Here is a 22753-nt window from a genome sequence, read left to right on the forward strand (position 1 = left end):
AAGAAGAAGGTCATAACTGCCTGAAAAGGAAACACAGCTTTGCTAAAACTTAAGAACAGGGGGAAGGAGGGCACAATTAAAGCCTTATACTAATAATATTAATAGACTTGCACTCTTTGTTCAACTCAAAACTAATACAAATGCAAATTTTCAGAAAGGAAGACTTACTGTATAAATTGGTTTCAACAGAGGGATCTCTAAGACCTTGCACCTACTGGTCCTGTATACCCTGAAGGAGCTGAAAGCTTTTCAGGAAAAATAGGCTGATTTGCTGTTTTAAAATTCTTTTTAGAATCATTAATAAACGCAATACAAGTATAAGATGTCTCATAGAATACTACAAAGGGGCAAAAAGATTCTACCCATGGGAACAGCATAGCCACATTCCAACAAACTGTCTAAAGAGTAATTCACTTCAAAAATATAGCTGGTTTCCACCACAGCAGCATTTGTTTCTATTTATGGTGCTTATAGGACCGCGATTATAATAGTATGTAGCCATACTATGCATCAAATAACAGTCACATATACTTTCTTTTTACAGTATATATGTGGGGTACAGACTTCTGCTATTCCTGTTTTGCAGACAGGAACATGAAATGAGGAAAAAATACCACAAAAAAAAAAAGCTTGAAGAAAATTTCACAGTATTTTCTCAATATTCCTACACTTTTCTTTACTCACCTTTCATCTATTAACATTAGTGTTCTGTACCAAATAGTTCTCTAGTCTACAGCATAAACTTACAGAAAATAAAAATGTACACAGCTACTCCCCGTGCAGTTTTCTGTTTAGGGACTGCAGCTGCAACTGTTTCAGATACTGCATTTATGCAATGATAAGTCCTACAGGTAAGAATGCGAGAAAATATACTAATACCATAAAATCCCTGAAAAATTCATTTATGTACAGAAAAAAAGGCTGCAGTTTTACTTGCAAAAGAAAAAAAATACTCATGTACTCAAAGAATTCCATGAACTGTTTCAGATCCCTCCTTCCCCTCTGCACACGTAGAAGGGATTACATACAGTACCATCAAGAATAAGACACAATTATCAAGTTTGTTCGATTGTTTTCATCCAAATATTAGGAGATTCAATACTGTATCCTTTATTCATCTATTTCTATTACACAAAGTATCAAAGATAATTATTTAAAAATAAGAACATATTAAATAGTTCAGAAAGAACATTACGTTTTGGAAAAGGCTAGTCCAGTAACTCCCACCCTATTCAACAGGAAGCAAGAAATCACAGCTCACATTCAGTTATATCAATTAGTTAAACAGTTTTGGAGAAATCACCTAAAATTCTCCCCTGAAAAATGCTATTCATTTGCGTTCCCCACTACACACATCTGGATAAAGTATTATTCACAAAAAGTCTAGAGCGGTGCCAACATATATCCAGCTTCTTTAGGTAAGCCCAACTGAATGGGATCAGTTAAGGATCTTGCTGTCCTTACAAAACTCTAAGAGCCTCACATTCCTCTGACAGACATAGCAACAGCGACCTCTCATAAGCACTGATTATATTTTTCAGTTAATTCTTATCCTAGGTGTTCTACAGCGTTTTTTTCAGCGTATAATATACACTCCAAAGTCCAAATCAAAGAAAGGTGGCAATAGTTTTTCTACAAAACGCTCCCATCTGTGCTTTAAGCTCTTGAAGGTAGTCTCAATATACATAAATGTCTAGCTTGAGACCAATTTTCCTCGGGCTTTTATTTTACACTCATAGTAAATGTGATGCTCAGCTGTTTCTTAAACACCACTAGTTTCTCAGCCACTGCTTCTGTATCTATATGTTGTTCAACAATCAGTCAGATCATGCTTTCTTGAAAGGCAGGTTTAATTTTTTCTTTCTTTGGACCAAAGTACATTACAGTTTGTTCTGTTATGTAATAATATTTATTTGGCACTTTTTATTTCAAAATTCTGCACAAGCATTAACTAATCTACGCAATACCCCTCTGAGGGAGGTAAGTATTACTCTCTCCTATTTAACAGCTGAAGAAACAGACAGTTTAAGTGATTTGCCCTAGGCCACCCTGCATGTCAGCAGGACAGCTGGGATTATCACAGATTTCCCAGCTCCTAGATCCACGGTTGAACTACCAGCTCCCTCCTGAATCCCCTGGTAAACAGGAAATTTCCTCCTCATCCAGGAGGGCCTTTTCTGTGATCGATCAGTTACATTAGAGGCCTTGGTCTCCTGGAACTGGGTTCACGCACTAACTGAAAGGCAGGTGCACCTTACTGTGTTTTAAGCTTGCCAACGCACATCCCCAAAGCATCCGACCAATTACGATTCTTCAAATTTTAAAATCTCCTGGATTTAAAGAGAAACAATTCATTTTAAAATCTGCAAGTCTTTCTATTAAATGAGACCCCAGAAATATCCTTAAAGTAATGGAGGCTTCGTAGTCTCCTCCTCTTGCAACCCAGTGGTTTAAGCTTCTTATGGCCTTTTAAGACGGATTGAACCAGGGGCTGTTGTCCAACTTTGTCACATTCAATAATCCTAGAAATTCTGACATGGCTTTCAGGTGAACCCTAATAGTTCCTATTTACATCTTAGTTAAACCACTCGGAAAGATAGTTTAACACCACAGACAAGCTAGAATTTTTAGGACTGACTTCCAGGATACCAAGAAAAATATATGTGAATCAAAACAATATATGCAGATTTCTTTTGCATGATAGTCTTCAACTACTTGCATGCAGTGAGATTTCTATGTATTTAAACCGTTCTTTTCCATCTCCCTTATTAGTCTGAAAGGGCTTGACTGGCTTCCCTCACACCATGATTAGCCATTCTTAAGGATCAGCCCTCTGCTTTCCACATATACACTGATACAGGAAAATAATTGGGGAACACACTTCATGTTGTTGAAATAAAGTCCAGTGAAGCCAGGTTTTACAAGACGTGACAACATACTAATGCCAAACTGACACAAATTCTCATGCATGCATTTTGGCTTTAATGGGTTAATTAGCTTGGCTGGATACAAATTTTAATTATCTGAGTTTGACATTAATGTCCTTGGAGTGTTGTCTGTAAGGATTTGGGGAATCACATATATTATTTTAGTTACTTCTGGAAACTGTGTGTTACACTGGGATTTAAATAGTGAGACAAGAATAGTGAGAACAGGTTGATCTATTTTGAAAAGTCAGACTTTATGAAACAGGACAAAGTGAGAAACGGAATTTTGGTCTGCCTTGCTTGGTTCAGTTATTCTTTGGGCATATTTTGTAAATATAATGTAATAAAGAAGAAAAAGCTAAGAAAACAAGATTAAAAAACTCCTCTGGGGATAGGTGACTGGACATAATTTAAAATTATGTATATCAGAGAACTCTACATTTAATTTGAGACTTAGAGTTAAGATCTCTTTGACATCCTCCACAGCTTCTCACATAGCAGCGACCAGCCTTAGGATAGTTATATATACACCAAGTGTTTATACATGCCAGGGAACATCTACCTGCTGTGAGCAGCTCTATTCCTACAGAGAGCAAACCGAGTATTTGCAAACATGAAGACAGTAAATTGAATGGGTTCTTACTCCCCACCATGGAAAATGTGGGCTGCCCCATATCGTTTCAGATGTAGAAGGAAAGTTACACAACAGCTCCACAGAATGGCACTTTGCATGCAAAGTTTTCCATCGGCAATGTTCCCGAGGAATTACAACTGATCCATGAGCAAAAAAAAAAAAAAAAAAAAAATGATACTGTTGATGCATACATGCAATAAAACTTTTTAGTACTACAGAGCACGAAGACAAACTACCACACACTTCCATGCACATATTCCACGTCCAAGTTCTTGGGAATGGGAGGTATATCCCTGGGAGAGGACAGAACTATGGTACAAATACAATTAACAAATTACGGCATGCTAAAATAAGTGCTATACAATTAACAAATTACGGCATGCTAAAATAAGTGCTTTTAGGGGTCTACATAAGTAAATTAATCATCTGAGAAATTTAACTGCATTTCAGCAAATATATATTTGATCTGCATCAAAGTATTTTTAGATGGTATCCAGTAAGCTACCACATGTTATTTGAAAGAAATAAGATTTGCAGTTCTATAGAAAAAATTCTAAAGAGCTTTTCAAAATACTCTTTTATTTTCTATGTTATTCTGCCCATTTTCTAGGGATACATTTGCTTTAAGATACAAAAGAGAATCCAGATTGCTTTTTGTATATATAGATTTAAGTCCGGTAACTGTGATAACATTTCCACTTTGTAGCAGTAACTGCACTAGTCCTTTAAAAGGAAGAACTCTACAATTCACGCAGTTGTACAGCAGTTTTGTAGTTTTTACACAAACCTCCCTCGAATCTTGTTTGTATTTTGTTGGTATTGAAATCAAAGCCATTTGGATTTTAAAATATAAAAAATCATATAAATAATCTGATTACAGAAATACTAAGCAAATGTGTCACATCTGTCCTTTAGGTTCACACTCCAAATGACTGCTAGGATTCTATCAGAACAGTTAAATTGCTCCTAAATGTAGCTGGATGGCATTTAGGCAAGCTTTATCTGTCGCTCAGTAAGAATTATATACATGCAAGAACTTCTCTGAATCACCAAATGCAAATAACAGAAAGGAGTCTATTCTCCCTACTCTTTTCTACTGTGGACTGGTTAAAATACCTAGACTGTGGTCATGTGAGAAACTAAACATCTCTGGGGAACTGCAGAGCAAATTTAGAGCACTTAGCACTTCACGGAATCAGCTCCTAACTTAACAAGGGTAAGTAAGAAAGTGATGGAGGTTATCAAACCAAAAAGGTGATAATCGCAAAAAAATGTTTAATAAAAAAGAGTACTGTGAAAGAGTATTCTTCAGCATGCAGAAACACTTTAAAAAAAAAAAAAAAAAGAAAAACAACAGCTAGATTTCTCTGTAATGTCACCTGCATCTTTTGTTCTTTTCTCCAGAAGTAGTGAGTAGGCAAGTTTGCGTTGTCCTTTACATTCTGAAGGAAGTTATTTTCACTCTTGAATGAAACATTAAAACCTCTAAAGACCTCACTTGTTCACAGATAGGAAATGGAAAGCTTCCTTTTCATATATTTTGGAGACAATATCCTTTTTTCTGGAAATGCTGATAAGGAACAAATTCAAACTCACCCTCATCCGCTTGGATCATCTTATTTACTAAAAACAATGGTATCTTTTAAACCCTGTATACTCAGCTATCGGTCAATTTTGATTGACACAAATATTTGTATTAAAGGTTACATACTGCAATTTACAATTGGGTACTATCACAATACTGTATGTTAATGTAATCAGTATTTTCATTTCATGAATTCATTTGCAGCATGACACTGCAAGGGTATTCTTACATATATTGAAGACACAATTACTAAACAGTTCAACAATTCTCCTATAAGTGGGATTTTTTTATCTGATAATTTTTAACACAATAAAAACACTCCTAGTTTTGTGTGCATGTTTTAATTTCTCACCTCTTGAAGTGTTCAGACACTTGGAATACCTAGCATACCAAATTAATCCACAAATATTTACAAGAAAAATCTATTTAATTTCTTTCCATAGGAACTACCACAGGGACTATTGTAATGAAAAATTTCCTATCTTAAAGAATTAATGCGATTACTGATATAGAGAAAAAATTTAATTTATATCATCACAAACACGTAAAAGATATAATCCCATATTCACAAAAAGAATCTTTATTCCCTCTTTGAATTCTGAAACAATACAGTCTTGCCTTGAGGAGAACAGAAATATTATGAAGTACCTTAAGCAAGATAATTGTAAGAGAAAAAAATACAATTGCATTATTGTTGTGCTAAACTGTGACATACTTAAAAAGCTAATTTCTTTTATTATAATAGAATTTGGTATGTGTATCCTTTAATCTACTTCACTATTCTTTTTTTTTAATTTAAAAAAAAAATTCCCACAAACACATGTAAAGTGTTTCCCTTTATCTATATTACCTTATTTAAAGAACTGAATTATTGTAAGAAATTTTAAATAATTAAAAATATATTTAATCACTCTAAGTTCTGAATCTAACCAAACATCTAGCTATATCATAGAAACACGTAGTAAATGAGAGTTACTGCAACTCAAATACTATACAAGGAGACATCGATATTTTATCAAAATGAAGTATTTGACAAGAGTCCCAAATTTTCTCAAATGCATTTCCAACAATCTCACTGCTGAAAATTTTACAAGTAACTCAAAACTTTATCAAACATCAACTTATCTCACAATGAGTGCTTTCTATAGGTCTGTCAGTTAAAGTGCATTTACCTTGAAAATTCCATATTATCATCCTCCAATTACTCATTTCAATTAAGCAAATTTCCACTAAGAAATTCATCTGCTGTAACTGAGCATTTCCCTGCTTCACAGTGATAAATATTTTTTCACTTGTTCTTCTTTAAAAAGTAAATTTAACAAATCTACTAAGGCAAAAACGATGATTAGTACTAAGTAATACTTAAAACCTTTCTATATACTACACTCTTCTTGTTACACTCAACATACAAGACTTAAATCAAAAGTTAAGAGCAAGCATGAATAAACTGGCACCCCCTATTACCACTTAAGCACGCAAGCTTATATTGTCCATTCTTGTATTCATCTATCATGCATATATGGAATCAAATTGCAAAGATCTTTTCCTGCAAATGTTGGTTAAACTGCTAGGTCTGTGACATCCTCAAACAGGCCCATGACACTTAGCACAGCTGCCCAAGGCCTAGAGCCCTGCCAAATTAGTCCAAGACAGTAAAGGAATCTCCCCAGAATGAGGTAAGAAACAAAAATCAGAAATATTCCTACCATTTTCTACTTGACAGCCAGTCCCACTAGAAAAACTAAATCCTAAACACTAATCTGAACCAGCTGGATTTTCCATGCTTTCCTACTCTCCTATACTCAGGATGATGAGACTTAAGATGGTAAGCAAAGAAAATTTGTCTTTTATTTCCTCATAACTCTTAATTTCTGCTAAAGAATGTTTCATCAGTACATCAGTGCTATACTTAAGTTCATTTCAAGTATCTGAACAGATATGATATGAAAAAATAAGCTAATTATTCAATATTAATGTATTTTATTTAGGGTTTATTTCATCAAATATGTAGGTCACAAAAAAAATCAACAAAAGTTATCAATTTTCATACAGCAAGCAATTTCATCAGGAATCTTTCCTTATGCTCTTTAGACCCCAATTCCTATATATTAAAGCCTTTAAGCATGCACTGGCCTTAAGCATATGCTTAAGAAAGCTTTGCTGTGTTCGGACCTTCTGACTAGCACGCAGGATATTCAGGACTGCTTAAAATGTAATCCGTTGAAGTAAGCGTGCCCTCTTTTCCAGGGAGTATGACCTACTCCTGAAATTTATGCCCAAAACAAGAAGATTAGGTGCTAAAATTGAATCATGTTGCGTCAATGTAACGGTAATGCTAAACATACGTCACCCAGTAAATTATGAGGCCACTACAAAGGAAATCTCAGAGAAATCAGAAGTCATGTCTATTAAAACAATTACAGTGCCACTTTATGCTAATACTTGGGAAATATCTTTCTTTCACATTTCTGGCAGAAGTGGTCAATTCACATTATTTAGCAATTGCTTACCCATCTTTTAGGCATGTAACTTTTTTCTTAATTAGAACAGAGAAAATGCCCAAGATTCTCCTTTTGTTTAATGTGAAAATAGTTGAAAGTTTAAGTCAAATCTATGTTTATAGGAGAAAATTGTATCAGTTAAAAAAAAAAAAAAGGCAAGCAAACAAGAAAGCAAACACATACTTTTTCCAGCATCACACATATTAACATGGTGTTTATCACCTAGAACGGACAGTGGTCCGATCATTAAATAAAAAGTTTGTAGTTAATATCAGTGCTTTGGAGCCTCCCACTGGCAGCCATCACACAGCTGAGAAGTGAACCACCAGCTGAATGGAGGGTTTGTATCCAGGCATCAGTGACTATTTTGCTTTAAAAGAAATGAGTATTTCTGAGTTCATATTTTAAATGCAATTTAAAAGATCATAAAGAAAAAGAATCCAGCATTTACTGTGTGTCTCCCAGCAGACTACTTAATGTTCAAACATCTACTATGCAAAGGTCAAATGATTTCACTGAATGTAATGGTGACAAAAATATTCTGAAGCCTTGAAAAAAATATATAAGATGATCAAGGAAAGAGATATGGACCTCAGATCTTGCAAGAGTCACAATAAATATTGTAGATTCAGTTCAGTAAGAAAGAAAATTGCTAAGCTATGCCAAGAGAACCAGATTAAGACAGATATAATAGATAAAATACAAATCACTTTTGGTAATGTTCTTCATAAAGGAAATACTTTAAAGTAACACAGCCAATGAATTTTTATTAGAGAAAACTTTTACACATATACCACTTGTATAGAGATGCAAAAAAAATAACATGGAGAGCCTCTAAGGTATTCTGCAACAGGTAGCAACATGAATAACTGAACTTAGTAACAAATTCAATGTAAACAGTTATGCTAGTTGTAACCTAACAAGGCAAAGCTGCTGTGCAAATGATGCAGATTATAGATTTTTAAATTACACACACGCATGTACACACACAAATAAAAAAATTCAAATGCTTACCCAAATTTAACAATAAATACTAATAGGTACCTATTTACTTTGCATTTTACTGTGCTTTCCCTGACCCTTATATCACTCTAAGTTCCAAAATGCACCATGTACAAAAGCTTGCTGACAGAATGTTGCCTGGTTTTCCTGGTTCTTCTATGACAAGATGCCAGTAGCAAGTTAACAGAACTGGAAACAAAAAGTTAACAGCCAATCTCTCTCTCTGATCCTAATTTGCTATCTCAAGAAAAATGGTTGCCCATTTGGCAACCAAATGGCAATGGTTGACCAAATGGTCCTTGATCTGGAGATCAAGTGGATCTCTCCATATAAACAGAGAGGAATGTCAAGGGCACAAGGTGAAAATACAGCTGAGTGGGAAGCCCAGGAGAGCCAGGGAAAAAAGCCCAAGTAACACAGGTAGAGGAATAAGAAAGCTGGAACCTACTACTGACAGAAGAAAACAAAAAAAAACAAAACAAACAAAAAACCCACAGAAGGCAAGACAGCAAAGAAATAAAAGATAAGGGAGCACAATACAGGGAAAAAAAGGGAAATTAGGAGCCGAAGTACAATGTGATGTCCACTTTCTGGAAAAGAATACAGCATTTTTTTAAAAAAAAACAAAAGTGAATGGCTTTTGTTTAGAACAAATCTTGACTGATTCTGTATTCTTAAATCTAACATCAAAACCTGCATTTTGTTGGCTTAGGTACACCAAAAATAACAAAATACTTCGGTAAGATGCTTTTGAAAAATCGGATAGATTCCTTAACATGCTACATTGATACTACTTCTAAATATTTCTGATAACCAGCTCATCAAAAAAGAATAGCATAAATATTACCAATCTAACATATTAACATAAAAACAATAATTTTGACTATTAAATTACACTAAAAATCATACATACGTTTTTTTCTGTGCTCAACTAGGGCAATAGCCTGCTTAGCTGAGCATTTTGAAAACCAGTTGTCCCCAAGGAGAACAGTAACCTCATTGGTGTGGACAAGTTTTCCTGGCATGAAGGCAAGAGGTCCAAAAGGTACCTGTCAAAAGCACAGAAAAAACTGCTGAAAATCACTAACAAAAATAAAAGTAGATAGACATTCATGTCTGCTTAAGAGAGAAAAGTAAAATATTGAGTTAAATAAATTAAAATTCTACAATGCTTTTATTAATGACTAATTATTCACAAATATTGAAAGGATCAGATCCATTTGATTTTAGTACTGCACTTATTAAATCAGAGAAGTTGCATTTAACCAGAAAAACTTGCTTTACAGTATTAAACTACCGTATCACTGAATGTTCACATGGAAAAGAAACTCGGCTTATCCTAACATGTAAGCCTTCATAAAGTAAAATACTGTAATTTCTTTAGGTAAGTTAAATATTTATTATACACAGAATATACTCATTTCCCCGTAAAATACACAGAATATACTTATTCCCCATATACACAGAATATACATGTTTCCAGTTTTGCTAAAACTTTAGAAACATTTTAGAGGTACAGTCAGCTCAAAGGTCAGTTGTTTTTTTTCATTATCTGTCTTGTTAACAATACATAGAAACCTCAGTTCAAATTTATGGGGCTATGTGCAAGAAACAGCAGGATCATACGAAGTACCTACTCTTACTCTTACTTTTCACCCATCTGAAGCTCGCAATCTTCAAGCAATGTTCTACCAACTACATGCACCTCCTCCAGCTATCCCTTAAGACCAACCTCGCTCTGATCTCCCTCATGCTTTACATACCAACATCCCCTCAACTTTTGCACTGATTTGGATCTACTACCACCTGGCCGCCTTTACCCTCCACCTTCAGAGAAGTCAGGTCTTCCCCCACTGGAGGGAAGAAAAAAAGCTAAGAACCAGAGCCAGATCCAATTCCTCTTTCTTATGATAAAGAGAGATCTATCTTGGTCTAAACATATCTGCTCCTACTTTATTCCTTTGATGCCTTTCTCATTTCCTTGGGATAGCAAACTACTTTCTCATCTCATTTTTACTGAGACAGAGCATTTAGCTCAGCAGCTGTGATTTCTCGGAATGGGATTTTCTCTAACTCCTGTATCCAGAAGGGTACCTATATTCGGAACAATTCTATACTAAGCAGGATCTTAAGGTAAGACCTATGCAGAATTTCTTCTTTCCAGCACATGTACTCTTCCTGACTCAGGTTTTCAAGTATCAGGCTGAATCATTTGCCTGTTCACTCTTCCCCCAAAATGGTGAAAGCAAAATTAAAAACATATGAAAATATTTGGCTAACAGAAAAGAAACTATTTATATACATTTAAAGTAACAGATGTGAATTGACATTGCTGCTTTAACTAAGAATGAGCAATATCTATTACTAAAAAAAAAAGTATTTTCTTCTACGCTTTGAAAAAAACTGATCATTTTGCTTTACATCATATGGCCATGCATATAAAAATGATCACAGGATTACATATAGAACCTTGACCTGAGCCATTAGCACTAGTAAGGGGAACAATCTCTTTAACAACATGATAAGAAGTGCACTCCAATGCTGCTTTAGTAATAACTCAAGAGTACCCAGGATCAGGTTGCCCGTGTGTAAGCTGTTAAGCACTTTGCATTTAAGTTAGCCATTCAGTTATTTACATTGTAACTTCCTCGGCTTGCAAAGATATATTTTGAATTGGACATTTAAAAAAGAGTCAAAACAGAGAAGCCAGTTTATCCGACCAGTATTCTCACAAGTATATGTCAACCAGGTGAAGTCTAAACAGGGAGCTGTGTAGTTGCTACCAAAGATTCAAAGAACAAAGATTGCTATGTCAGTATGAAACAAAAATTAGTGGCACCTTTTTTTAAAAAAAAAAGTAAAAAATCATTGTTCTAGGGTTTCTTTCCATGAATCAGAAAACGCTATGGCCACTTTCTTCTCAGGAAATGACTTAGTACCATAATTCAGTCATAATTACAGTTTTCTATACAATAGATTTACATATCGAAAATGTCAGGGTTTGTGTTAGCATTTATGTCACGAGTTTTCAGTTGTCAATAACGCTAAAATTTACAATGGAGAAATGAGAAAGAAACAGAAGCAAAGGTTTAACTATTATCATCATAAACGTAACATTATTAAGTAATATATGGTAATATATATGAACAACACCCCATTGCTGGTGCAGCAACTTAAGACACTAAAACTTTTAGCCTATTCTCCTGAATGAACTGCATTACGTTATACATACCATGATATCGTAAGAAAGTTTATCAGGCAATGTAGTGAGTCGTTCTTGAAGAGCCTCGTAATCGCTCTCCACCTTCTTCCTGTTGACAAAATCAAGTTGACTCAATTTCATATCTGAAGCAAATGGCTAATCTCTTTCTGCTAGTAATTCAACAAACTATTTTATTCATAAGCATATAGATTTATGACAGATTAGTAACTTGTTTCTAGAAAACTTTGGGGATGGCCAATATAAAAGCTACAAATCTTTTTATAATAATGTGTATTATTATATTAATAGCCACACTATTATTTTACATTAGACATTCACATCTGAATTTGAACTTTGTACGGTGCAAAGAAAGAACCAGTTCATTCACTGGGCTTTGGCATATCTCATTTTATGCTCAAATTCAACAATTATACCACCATCAGTACTTAGAAGAATAACTGAAAATCAGTTTATACTTTAGAAGAGGCCAATTCTTCACAGTGTTCTTTTTCACAAAACATTCGTATTTCATTTGGGCTGACATTGTGATTTTCATATAAACTTTGTCTTATTAACAGTCAACATTCCTGAAAGATCATTGAGCACTAAGATTCTGCACCCTCTTGAAACACGGACAAGCAACACAGATGTGGAACATCCGTTCTGCTGTTGCCTTCTACAAAGGGTTGTATGCTACGTGTTGCTATAGAGGACAGAAATGCCAAATTATGCCCATGGTAGATACCTGATTCTTCAGGGAGCTTTGCAAGGTAAGGCATTTTAATTGCTACCGGGATTTTTCTCTTTGTTTAAAAGAAATAATTGTACTCCTTTTTGAAAAATCCTTCTTTGAAATATTCATTCTGATGCAGGAAGTCATGGACAACTGTCATTTTGAAGACTGGCAAAAATCACCTTCTAAAGGAAGTATCAGGTATACAAACATCAAATTCAACCATGTTTAGTCGCACTTCAAAGTAGTGCATATACTATATATGGTACTAAATTCGGGAATAGAAGGCAACTGATAGCACAGAGCAACACACTGAAGAGTGGTGACTCAGGATGCAAATCACAGATTTTGTGAGGATAATTCAGAAAAGCAATGTATAAATTTGTTGCAAAGTGAACGTCATAGTTGACAAGACAACTCAAAATATTATCACTGATTTTCTTAAATCTTCTTCTCAGATTAATAAAGTGAAACATTCTTCAGCACTCACTATGAAATATTGTGTGATACCCTCAATGTTTTGTGTCACCCACGGTGGAACTTTGCTGTAATTACACTGCAATAAGCCTGTAGCATTTCATATTTTAAGCTACTGAATTTGTCCTGAACACTAAAACTGTATTCTATATCATCAGGTTACAAAAGATGCTTGCTTCTTTTTTGGTTTTATTGTTGTTACTCAGTTTCTCCAACCATTTTGCGCAAGCTTTCCTACGCATTGACCACAAGAGAGTGAAAATATTACTCGCTACCTTGAAAAACGAACGCTAAGCTCATGAATAGTACAAAATTCATTGAGATTCTTGGAGGGAAAGTAATATGACAATTTGTTGTAAATTGCAAGTATTAATTACTTCATAGTAACACAAAATTCAGCCTTTGCCTCACAGAGATCTGTATTTTCAGAGAAATGGGCAGTGTTGTTGCCATATTAACTTGCTACACTTCAAAAGAAATGTTGATTTGAGAGAGAAGGAAATTTTTAAAAAGCAGCATAAAAGACATGTAGAAGTGTGAATTCTTTCACTCTTCCTAACTAGATTTCTTGGAATAACATTCCTTGAGAGAACTGCCTGAAGATCCCTCATCTGCCCCTGTATGTCCCTGAAAGCAAATAAATGTCAGCTTATTGAACTAATCCCACTTGCTTGCCATACAAGGGAGGGAAATCTGTCTGAACAAACCTTAGACAACACGCAGAGGCTTTCGTTAGAAAGAGAAGGCCTTTATGGCTGCCTTTGCCTTTTGGTTAATAAGCTAACTAGAGGACTTTAAATGATCCTTTAACAGAAAGAAAACTGAGGACTTTTCTTTTGTCCTTTTTTTTTTTTTTTTTTTTTTTTTTTTTTTGGTCGAGTATCAAATTTAGCAAAACCAAAACTAAAAATTCAGTAAAGACACCATATTTTATAAATTTCATGCATTTAAGAAGTAATTCTGCAAACTATAGAGAACCTCAAAGATTATGAAAGTTTGAAAGGTTATTGTCTTTATTTTGTTGCTTCTGTGATAAATGGTTATGCATTTGAAAACTTTTTATTTTAAATGAAGAATAAACAGGCAGATATGCAGCATGAGATCAAACTTGCTGATTTTGGACCAACCAGAAATGTAGTCATAAGTGAAAACAGTCTCGCATAACAGAAATGTAAAAAATAAAATATTGACAAAGACTCCATACTGAAGGGTTTTTTTCATGGATCAGTTACAAAGGGAAGTCTCCATAGGCAAAGATCAGTATGAAAAATAAGGGTGTTCCCTCCATTTGAAGCAGTATTAAAAGATCTCGTCATTTCATGGCTGGAAGTCACTCTGCATTTATAAGATTTCTTCATTTATCTGAGAGAAAGATAGTGTCGTTAAGGTCCAACTGCTGCCCGCTACTGAATAATCTGATTAGGGTACAGCAGAAATCACTTGCTTCAAATACGGAAGGATTCTATTGCCCCAATTCATCACATTTTCTACTCTGGTAATCTTTGGGAGCAGACCTTCTTATATGGTTATCCACCCTTCCATGGGCGCAGAATGGAAAGGGCTGGCAAACATTTCACCCCCCTGTGGAACTATTGCCTTTTGCTGATCGAATTTCTACTATGTGAATTTCTGAAAATGCAAACATCCTAAACTGGACCACTGAGATTGAAATTTTCAAAAAAAAAAAGAAATTAATGTTTTTTTATTTATTTTCATTAATTTCATAGGTAATTTCATTTCATCTTTCCATAGCCTACCCCCCACCTCATTCTACAAATCTCAGCATTTTCTATAAAAGGAAATGAAAACAGTTACATCAGTTTCCCTTTTTACAATTTTAAAAATTTGCTTGAATTTTTAAAGTTTTCTATCAATTAGCTTATTTCTGAAAAATAGTATCTTAGTAAAAAAAATGTACATGCAGAATATCACACTATTCTAAATTAGTATGGACACTGCATAAACTCCTGAAAAAGTATGTATATTATGGAAATTCTGACTGACTTAACTACAGCAGCACCAGTAGGCACTTCAATAATATTTCCCTTATTGAAAATTAATGCAGTCTCTGAATTTTAAACATAAATGAAACATATTAGTTTTAGATTATTTTTTGCAAGCCAATAGTCAGAATTTAATATGATGATGTGTATAGATTGCCTAAATTTTTTTCCTCTTATCCAGTGCTTGCAGCCTATATGCATTTAAACTAAAAACATTTGATACACACTAAATATAAATTATTTGCTTGGAGATCTTTCAGGCATGAAGAAAAAGCCTCTTAAAATAAATTTAAAATATTATATGCTTGATGGTGTATAACCGAAGGTTTAATCTCACCACTAAAGGGGCAGTTGCTGTGATTCTGCAATAACCCTGCAGACAATAATCAAGACAGCTCCTGTTGTTCTCTCACTAAAATCATGGTAAACACAGCATGGATATATTGTAATTTGATATCTGTAAGATCAACTGTTATATCTCACAGTAACTCATAATGTAAGATTTCATTCACCATTAAATGTACATTTTCTTCAGATGCCATACAAAATCATTATTTACTAAGCATGTTTTCTATTAACTATAGATCACCAACAGAAAAAAAAGTACCCAGAGATAATTTTTTTTTTTTACAAAACAAGTCATTTATTTCTAAGCTTTATACACTAAGGTTATAAACTTGGGGGGAGAGAGGGGCAGGCAGGATGGAGAGGATATATTTTAGTACATGTATGAGAAAAAAAAAAAAAAAAGGCAAAAAATTTCCTACCTGCTCACAGTTAAAGAGAAAACAAGTAAAAATAATTATTTCCACAGTGGGAATACCTTTTCACCAATCAGGCAAAATAAGCATTCATCCCAGAAGGTTACTTAGGGAAAAATAACAAATAAGGGTATATAAAAGAGTATAAACACTAAGGTTTGGGGTATTTAAAGGAACAGAATCAGTGAAAAACATATATTCTTTAGAGGGAGCAAACTGCAAGAATTCTGAGCTATCTCCGACTATAAGCCACTAAACATGCTGGTAGAATTTGGCTAACCTTAGAATAAATAATAGCACAGTAACTTTACTAAAATATAAGTAGGTTACTCATTAGTATTTTAAGCATGTAATCAAACATGTTTCACTTACCAGTGCTGGATTTTTTCTTGGCAGCTAGTGACCACCTGTCATTAAAACAGATAACTACTCATGAAAAAACAAGGCTAAGCACACAGCTGCAATGTCAATGCATCACCAACTAGAACAGTAGCTTTACAGATTTGGTGGTGTCTCTATATACATTTTTATTTGTCAGTACAAAGGCATGTGAATGGTAGTTCTTAAGCTGCACACTTTATCACACACTAATGCAGACTGATAACCACAGAACAAATTACAGTTTTTCAGTTCATATTTTGGTACAATACCTGCTCCATAACTATTAGGTGACACACGATACAAGATAAGTAGTATTTTCTGCAATCTGCAGATCTATTTTCAGTGTTATATGCTTACAGAATAAGACAACAATATAAATTATAACAAGACATCAGTGTAACATTCATATGCATTCATTAGAGAAACAAAAACAAAAGGACCCCAAGAGCACCCAAAACATTTTTCCTTTATCAACACATCTACAAATGTTTCCACTAGCAGCTTTATTCTGAAAAATCACAGATGAATTTTGCAGTGTTTAAATGCAAGGACATTTGATGCCAGTATAGGCTGTTGCCTTCTTCTCTTATTTCTGGGTGGAGGAAAAAAGGACTTTTGATTTATTTCTCCCAAAACATCAAAAATAACTTGCAAAATAAGGTACATTGCTAAAATTATATTCTTTAACTCTATTTTTTTAGACTGTTTGGATAGCAAACGGGCAAAATGTTGAAACCTGTAACCTTCTCTGCTATAATTACGTGGCTCTCTAAACAGTTACAAAAATATAACAGAAAAAATGTCATTCAATTACATTAAGCACAATGAGCCTATGAGAAATTTGCCTAATTCGTCAATGTAAGTATTCTTCAGGTTTTTTTTTTTTTTTTTCAAATTTTGTTTTTCCTATAAGCCAAAATAATGCTAACCATTGAAAGCAATTAATGAGCAAAGTTGTAGAGAAAACAATAACATACATTCAAGTCTCACTGAAATCACTGGAGCATATATTCTTCTTAAATAACAGAATGAAAGACAATTTTTTTCTTAGTTAGCATATGTGCAGCTACTGCAGAACAGATTCTAGATCCTGTACATTTACTCATACAGGAGCAGAAAAAAAAAATGGGAGTACTTTGTGAGCTAATAATTCTTTAAACAGAGCTAAGTACTTAAAGAAAAAGGATCAGTTCTGCATTTGTGGCTGCACTATTTCATAATCCATCAGGAAATTTGGCCAGGTAGCTTGTTCCGCTTAAGCCAAGTTCAAATTTATCATTTGCTTTAAACTCCTATAAATCAAATTCCTGTATTTTCCCTAATGTGCAAGCTAACTATTTTTAAGGTTCGGAGTAGATACACAGACTTCTACAGGATATAAATTCAGAAATCTAATTCAAACTATTAATATTAGGCACATTTTAAGAGTAAAGTTTCCCTACGAAGTATAAATCATACAGAGTAGCAATGTTTCAGAGCAACGTTAACATACAATGGAGGAGAACACCAACTACAACAACAGAATATTCTATCAATGTATTTCATTCTTTCAGATTTGGTAGTGATTGCAAAGCACGTAACATAATTAAGTGCACAAAAATGTTTATGAAATCCTTTAAGAAAGTTCCAGTTTAATTGCCCTATTAAAGACGAAGATGGAAAAAAGAAGACAGGAAGCTTTCCATTCCCAATACATGACTCTCCATGCATGAAGTGAGCTAAAAGCACAAAAAGAAAAGCCCTGCAAACCATAAGAGCAGCATGTTCATTAACCTCTACATGATAATCCTTTCATAGCTGCATATTAACTAGTTACATATTCATAATCATTTACATTATTTAGAGGACCTTCTATGAAAATTTTCAGGCTATATCCATTAGCTACAATGTTAAAGGTTACGGAAGATAGTCTACTTAATGTTTCCAGGAAGCTTTTTTTAATTAGTAAATATGTAAATTGAGCACATATGCTTTTTATGTTTTTAAAAAGTAGTCCATCAGTAAAACAGTATATAGGCATATGCTATTTCCATCACCCTTTATCCCCTTAAAAAAAAAAAAAAATCAATAGCACCAATCAATTTTAATTTAATTCTTCTTCTTTGATATAATCTCTCTTGAAGGGATACTATAGGGTGGAACCAGTAAGAAACCTTTTCCTTTCACGGCAAGGATAAAATGAGACCTTCTAGGGAGGGCTAAAATGCACCATCTTAAAAATGTCTCAGCTTACACTTCTTAGACTGAACTCAATTAGCTGCCCACATAAAACTCTTATTAAAATTAAAAAAAATGAAGAAAGAAAGAATAAATATTGAAGAACAGCAGATCATTTATGCGTATATCCCTTATTAGGTCAGGCCCAGTGTTTGGAAAAAAATGATTTTATCAGGGCAAAGAAACAAATAGATAAATATATGAACAAATATTTGATTCTTTGCCTTTAATCAAACATAAAGAAAATGATTAGTCCATCTTCCATACATAATTTATATTTAGAGCTACAATTAAAGAAGGAAAACTCCTTTAAGCCTAAATAAAACAAATTACCTGTTCATTGAAGTTTAATTTGCCTGGACAGCTGTCCAGCACCACCACCAAATGCATTACTTCTACGACACTATAGTAGAAGTGATATCAATAAATTACGGATTCTCCCCTTCTAGGCATAGCAGTATATGAATTTGTGAATGAACAAGGTTAGCAGTAGTTTATTTGCATGCTAAAATAGCTATTAAACTACTCTCGCAACGAGTTAGCATTAGCTAATCATGGGTCCCGTTATCCAAACAGGATCCACTGGTGCGAAATACATTCCATAGCCTTAAAAGAAAACAAATGGGCAAATATCCCATTTCCCTCCTTTTCTCTAATAGCAATTTGTTAAAAACTAACATTTCTCAAGATTCCGATTTCACAGAAAGGTACCCAGTTTCAGAATGCTTGCTAAAACCCAGCTGGACCACAAAGCCTGCAGCCTGCTCCAAGGTTTACTAAAACGGCAGGTTTTAATTCCCTTAAGGCTCCTTATCTTTGAGGGGAGCCACAAGGGGGCATCACCCCGGGAATTTCCTTTCCAAGTGCTAAAAGACTGCATTTTGGTGTGCTTTTAACTTAAAACTAAGTCCTTCTTGATTAAACAACAAACATTCCAAGTAAGGGGTTCTGCTCTCATTCTGAGCTATTTAAAAGCAGTTTTAAATGTATTAAATATTAAAACACAAAAAAAGCAGAGCAGGAAGGGTCCATTTCAGAGCCATGATTCCCATGTACCTGCTCCCGGTACCGTCCCACCCTGGCCAAGCACAGCACTTCTCACGCTTTGTTTTCTTCTGACCTGTTGCTTCTGCATGTGCCCCATAGCCAACAGCTCCATATAGTGCTCTGTGGCGTTTCTGATCATTCAGGCACACAAACATTTCTGCTCTCTTTTGCTCCAGACACAAAACTACTTAATTCTATTTAGGTAGTTCTCCAAAGTATAGCAAATGTCCATGCATGTCTCCACTAAGCAGCTGTACTGCCTGCAAAGGTCGTGTTTTTAAGCATGTCATGAAGGTAACTCTTATCAATTTCTTATATAGTCTAAATAGCTGCTAAGTCAGAACTTCATTTATGTCTCAGCTTGCGAAAATTTATAAACAAAGCTGGTACTGGAGTCACATGTAGACAGGTTAGGGTTCCAAAGCTAAATCTGTTGCACTTGAATCGCACACAGCTATGTTCAAGAGGCAAGAAATAGAAACTTATTTTTAGGATGAAAGTTAATTTGAATAGGTGAAAATAAGAAAGTAGATTTGGAAAAAAAAAAATCCAAAGCTTCCTTTTAAACAAATTGCTAACTAGCCTTCGACAAGGCAAGCTTGCGACATTTCTTCATGTACACTCCTATAATTTGCTTCAAAACTCACAATCTGGATGATCTTTTGAAACTAGAAACCAGGGACACAGATCTAATCCCCACTCTGACTATTTCTTCTATATGGCCTTGAGCAAATCACAACCTCTCAGTCTACATTTCTTCATCTGCAAAATGGGGATAATAGTATTAACCTACCCACCTCAGAGTGTTTAATGATGATTAATTAATGTGAGAAAAGCACTCTAAAGATGTAAGAGCACTATATAAGTGATAAAGCATTATTTACCACTTGAAAAGTAATCTGAATAAAATCAGATATGCAAGTAATTTGTTTACATGTAGCAATAATATAATTTGTGACTATTTAATCTTGAATTAGTCTCACTTTAAACATCCCTTTCAATCACATTTCCAGTTACTTAGGGAAAAATGACAGTATGGAATACTTTTTGTGGAAGCAGAGCAAGTAATGAGGCGGTAATTAAAGCAAGGGTCTAATAAAGTCTAAAACCCATGATTTGCCTTCAGGATACTGTCTCTGCCATTTGGGACTGCACAGTTTTCAGCTTTGACCTTGGTTCTGTTGTTCAGAACCTTCCAACAACTACAATAAAAACATATGCCAGTTTTCTGAAATGCAGATCCATGTTTACAAGGTTCATGATAAAACCAAGCTAATTTCCAATACAGACCTAATTAGGATGACTCCAACTCTCCAGAGTTTAATTGCTTAACTTTGCACATGCAAGTGTTTACTCCAATTGATCTCCATCTACAAACATTTGCAGGATCAAGATCCACTAGGCCATTCTGCTAGTATGCATGAGATTTCTCTGTTGCACCCAAAAACTAAGTTTACTGATAACTGGCTCACCACTTCATTTGACATTACAGAAGAACACTAACCACTAATCAGATATTTCATTCTCTCGGCAACGAGGGTGTTATCTGTCACTTGCCAGAAACAGAAACCAAAAAACAACATTTAAGATGAATTTTCATTGACGTACTATGTGATCTAAGGAAAAAGAAAGCAAGCATTTCTTAGCTCTCATATTCATTTATTAAACTATATTAATGAAAAAAACACTATATATCACCAAATTATTTACGTAAATATCCTTTTGGGTGGATTTTTTTGTTGTTGTTAGAAGTGTGTTTGGAAACAACACTGAAGGAAAATGAAGACCAAGAGGAATCAAATCACGGGCAGCATTTTTCTAAAAGAAAAAAAAAATCTTCCTACTTGAAAATATAATCACATTTTTAACTTCTCTCTACAGCAAACAGAGATTTGGAGATGGAGATCTAGTATTTTTGTAATAATTGTCCAAACAAAACAGACCTCAGTTTTCTACAAAAAAAAAATCATATATTATGATTGGGTTTCAGTGTATTAGAGCTGACTTTTAACTCAAATTTTTGTGAGCTCAAGAATTCCACTTGAGGAGTCACAGATTTTGAAAGATCCCTTTAATAGTGAGACAAGTAATGTCACATTATGTAACACAGCACCTTCTTTCCTTGCTCTCAGCCACAATCTCCCAACATCACTTTTGCTGTTTGTCTGATCCATCCAAGAGCCATTTCAAACCACAAAACCAAAGAAAAAAAAAGGGGGGGGGGGTGGAAAGAGAGAAAAACCAGGATTTTTTCTGGTAAATTCGTGAGTTTAATTAGCTCTGATCAACAAAACTAGTGGAAGGGAGGAACCAATTGCAGCAAGGTCCTGTTTTTCACTGGTAACAAGCGGGTGTCCATAGTATGTGACCTCATTTTAAGGCAGAGCTAAGGAACTCATTTTACCTACTTCAGGTGAATACATTCATCTGGCTGTACCACACAAGCGAGCTCAGATACCACGACAGCAATATATTAGGCCAGCATGACCGAACTTACCAGACATCTCACACAGGTTTTGCAGGCTTTGATGTAGTGTGTATTGAAATGACTACGCCGGCAGCAACACCTACACCAGCTAGCTCCAAACGGCCACGAGCTGTGGCACCTGCCGCACGGACGGACCTCTAGGCTGTGCTTCAAGAGCCAACAGCAGCTCCGAGCAACCTCGGCACCAACCCCTTCTCCTGCCTCCACTCGCTTCCATCATCGCATCCGTCCAAGCCCCTCACAGTTGCCTGGCAAGACGTTTGTGGCTATAACCACACAGACACATTTTAGTTACTGATGAGGCAAGAACATATACAGACTTGCCCACTTTAACATAAAGGCAACTCGCTCAACTTCATAGCAGTTCATTACCATACAATTTACATCGTGTTAATGCATTTCATACTTCTTGTTACTCTATAAACTGATGGGTATTTAATTCATATTACTAAGATCATAGACAAATACTGCTTCCCAACAGGACACTGACTGAAAAAGTGAGAGGTGATCAATTAACACTGGAAAAAACTCTGACATTTGAGAGCTTCAATCTTCCAGATAAAGACTGAATGGGTCCTTTCACTTGAGAGCAGCACATTAGAAAATATTTTTGGAATCCACTAACACAAAGAAAACCACTGGATAGGGTGGATTGGATTTACAAATTTCTGAAGTGTTAATTGTTCACAGACCTTTTTAAAAGAGTGCATCAAGCAAAGGTTCAGACACTATATTAACTTTCCTCAAACTGTGGCAAGTGAAGTCCTGCACCAGCATCTCACACTTTTCCTTTAG

General features: G+C 34.8%; 1 protein-coding gene across 1 annotated transcript in view; it reads right to left on the reverse strand.

The window, feature by feature from the left end:
• The window catches only part of URI1 (URI1 prefoldin like chaperone), a 39423-nt gene that overhangs the window by 13030 nt on the left and 3640 nt on the right, over positions 1-22753 (reverse strand). The window contains exons 2-4 of the mRNA XM_088536511.1: positions 16198-16232; positions 11882-11960; positions 9563-9698 (exon numbers count right to left, since the gene is read on the reverse strand). Coding sequence (XP_088392637.1) covers positions 9563-9698; positions 11882-11960; positions 16198-16232 — 250 coding nt within the window. The remainder of the gene's footprint in view (positions 1-9562; positions 9699-11881; positions 11961-16197; positions 16233-22753) is intronic.

This window comes from Tinamus guttatus, unplaced genomic scaffold (assembly GCF_059628265.1).
Source record: "Tinamus guttatus ecotype Peru unplaced genomic scaffold, ASM5962826v1 Tinamus_guttatus_pri_ptg000674l, whole genome shotgun sequence".
In the NCBI taxonomy this organism is placed as follows: domain Eukaryota; kingdom Metazoa; phylum Chordata; class Aves; order Tinamiformes; family Tinamidae; genus Tinamus; species Tinamus guttatus.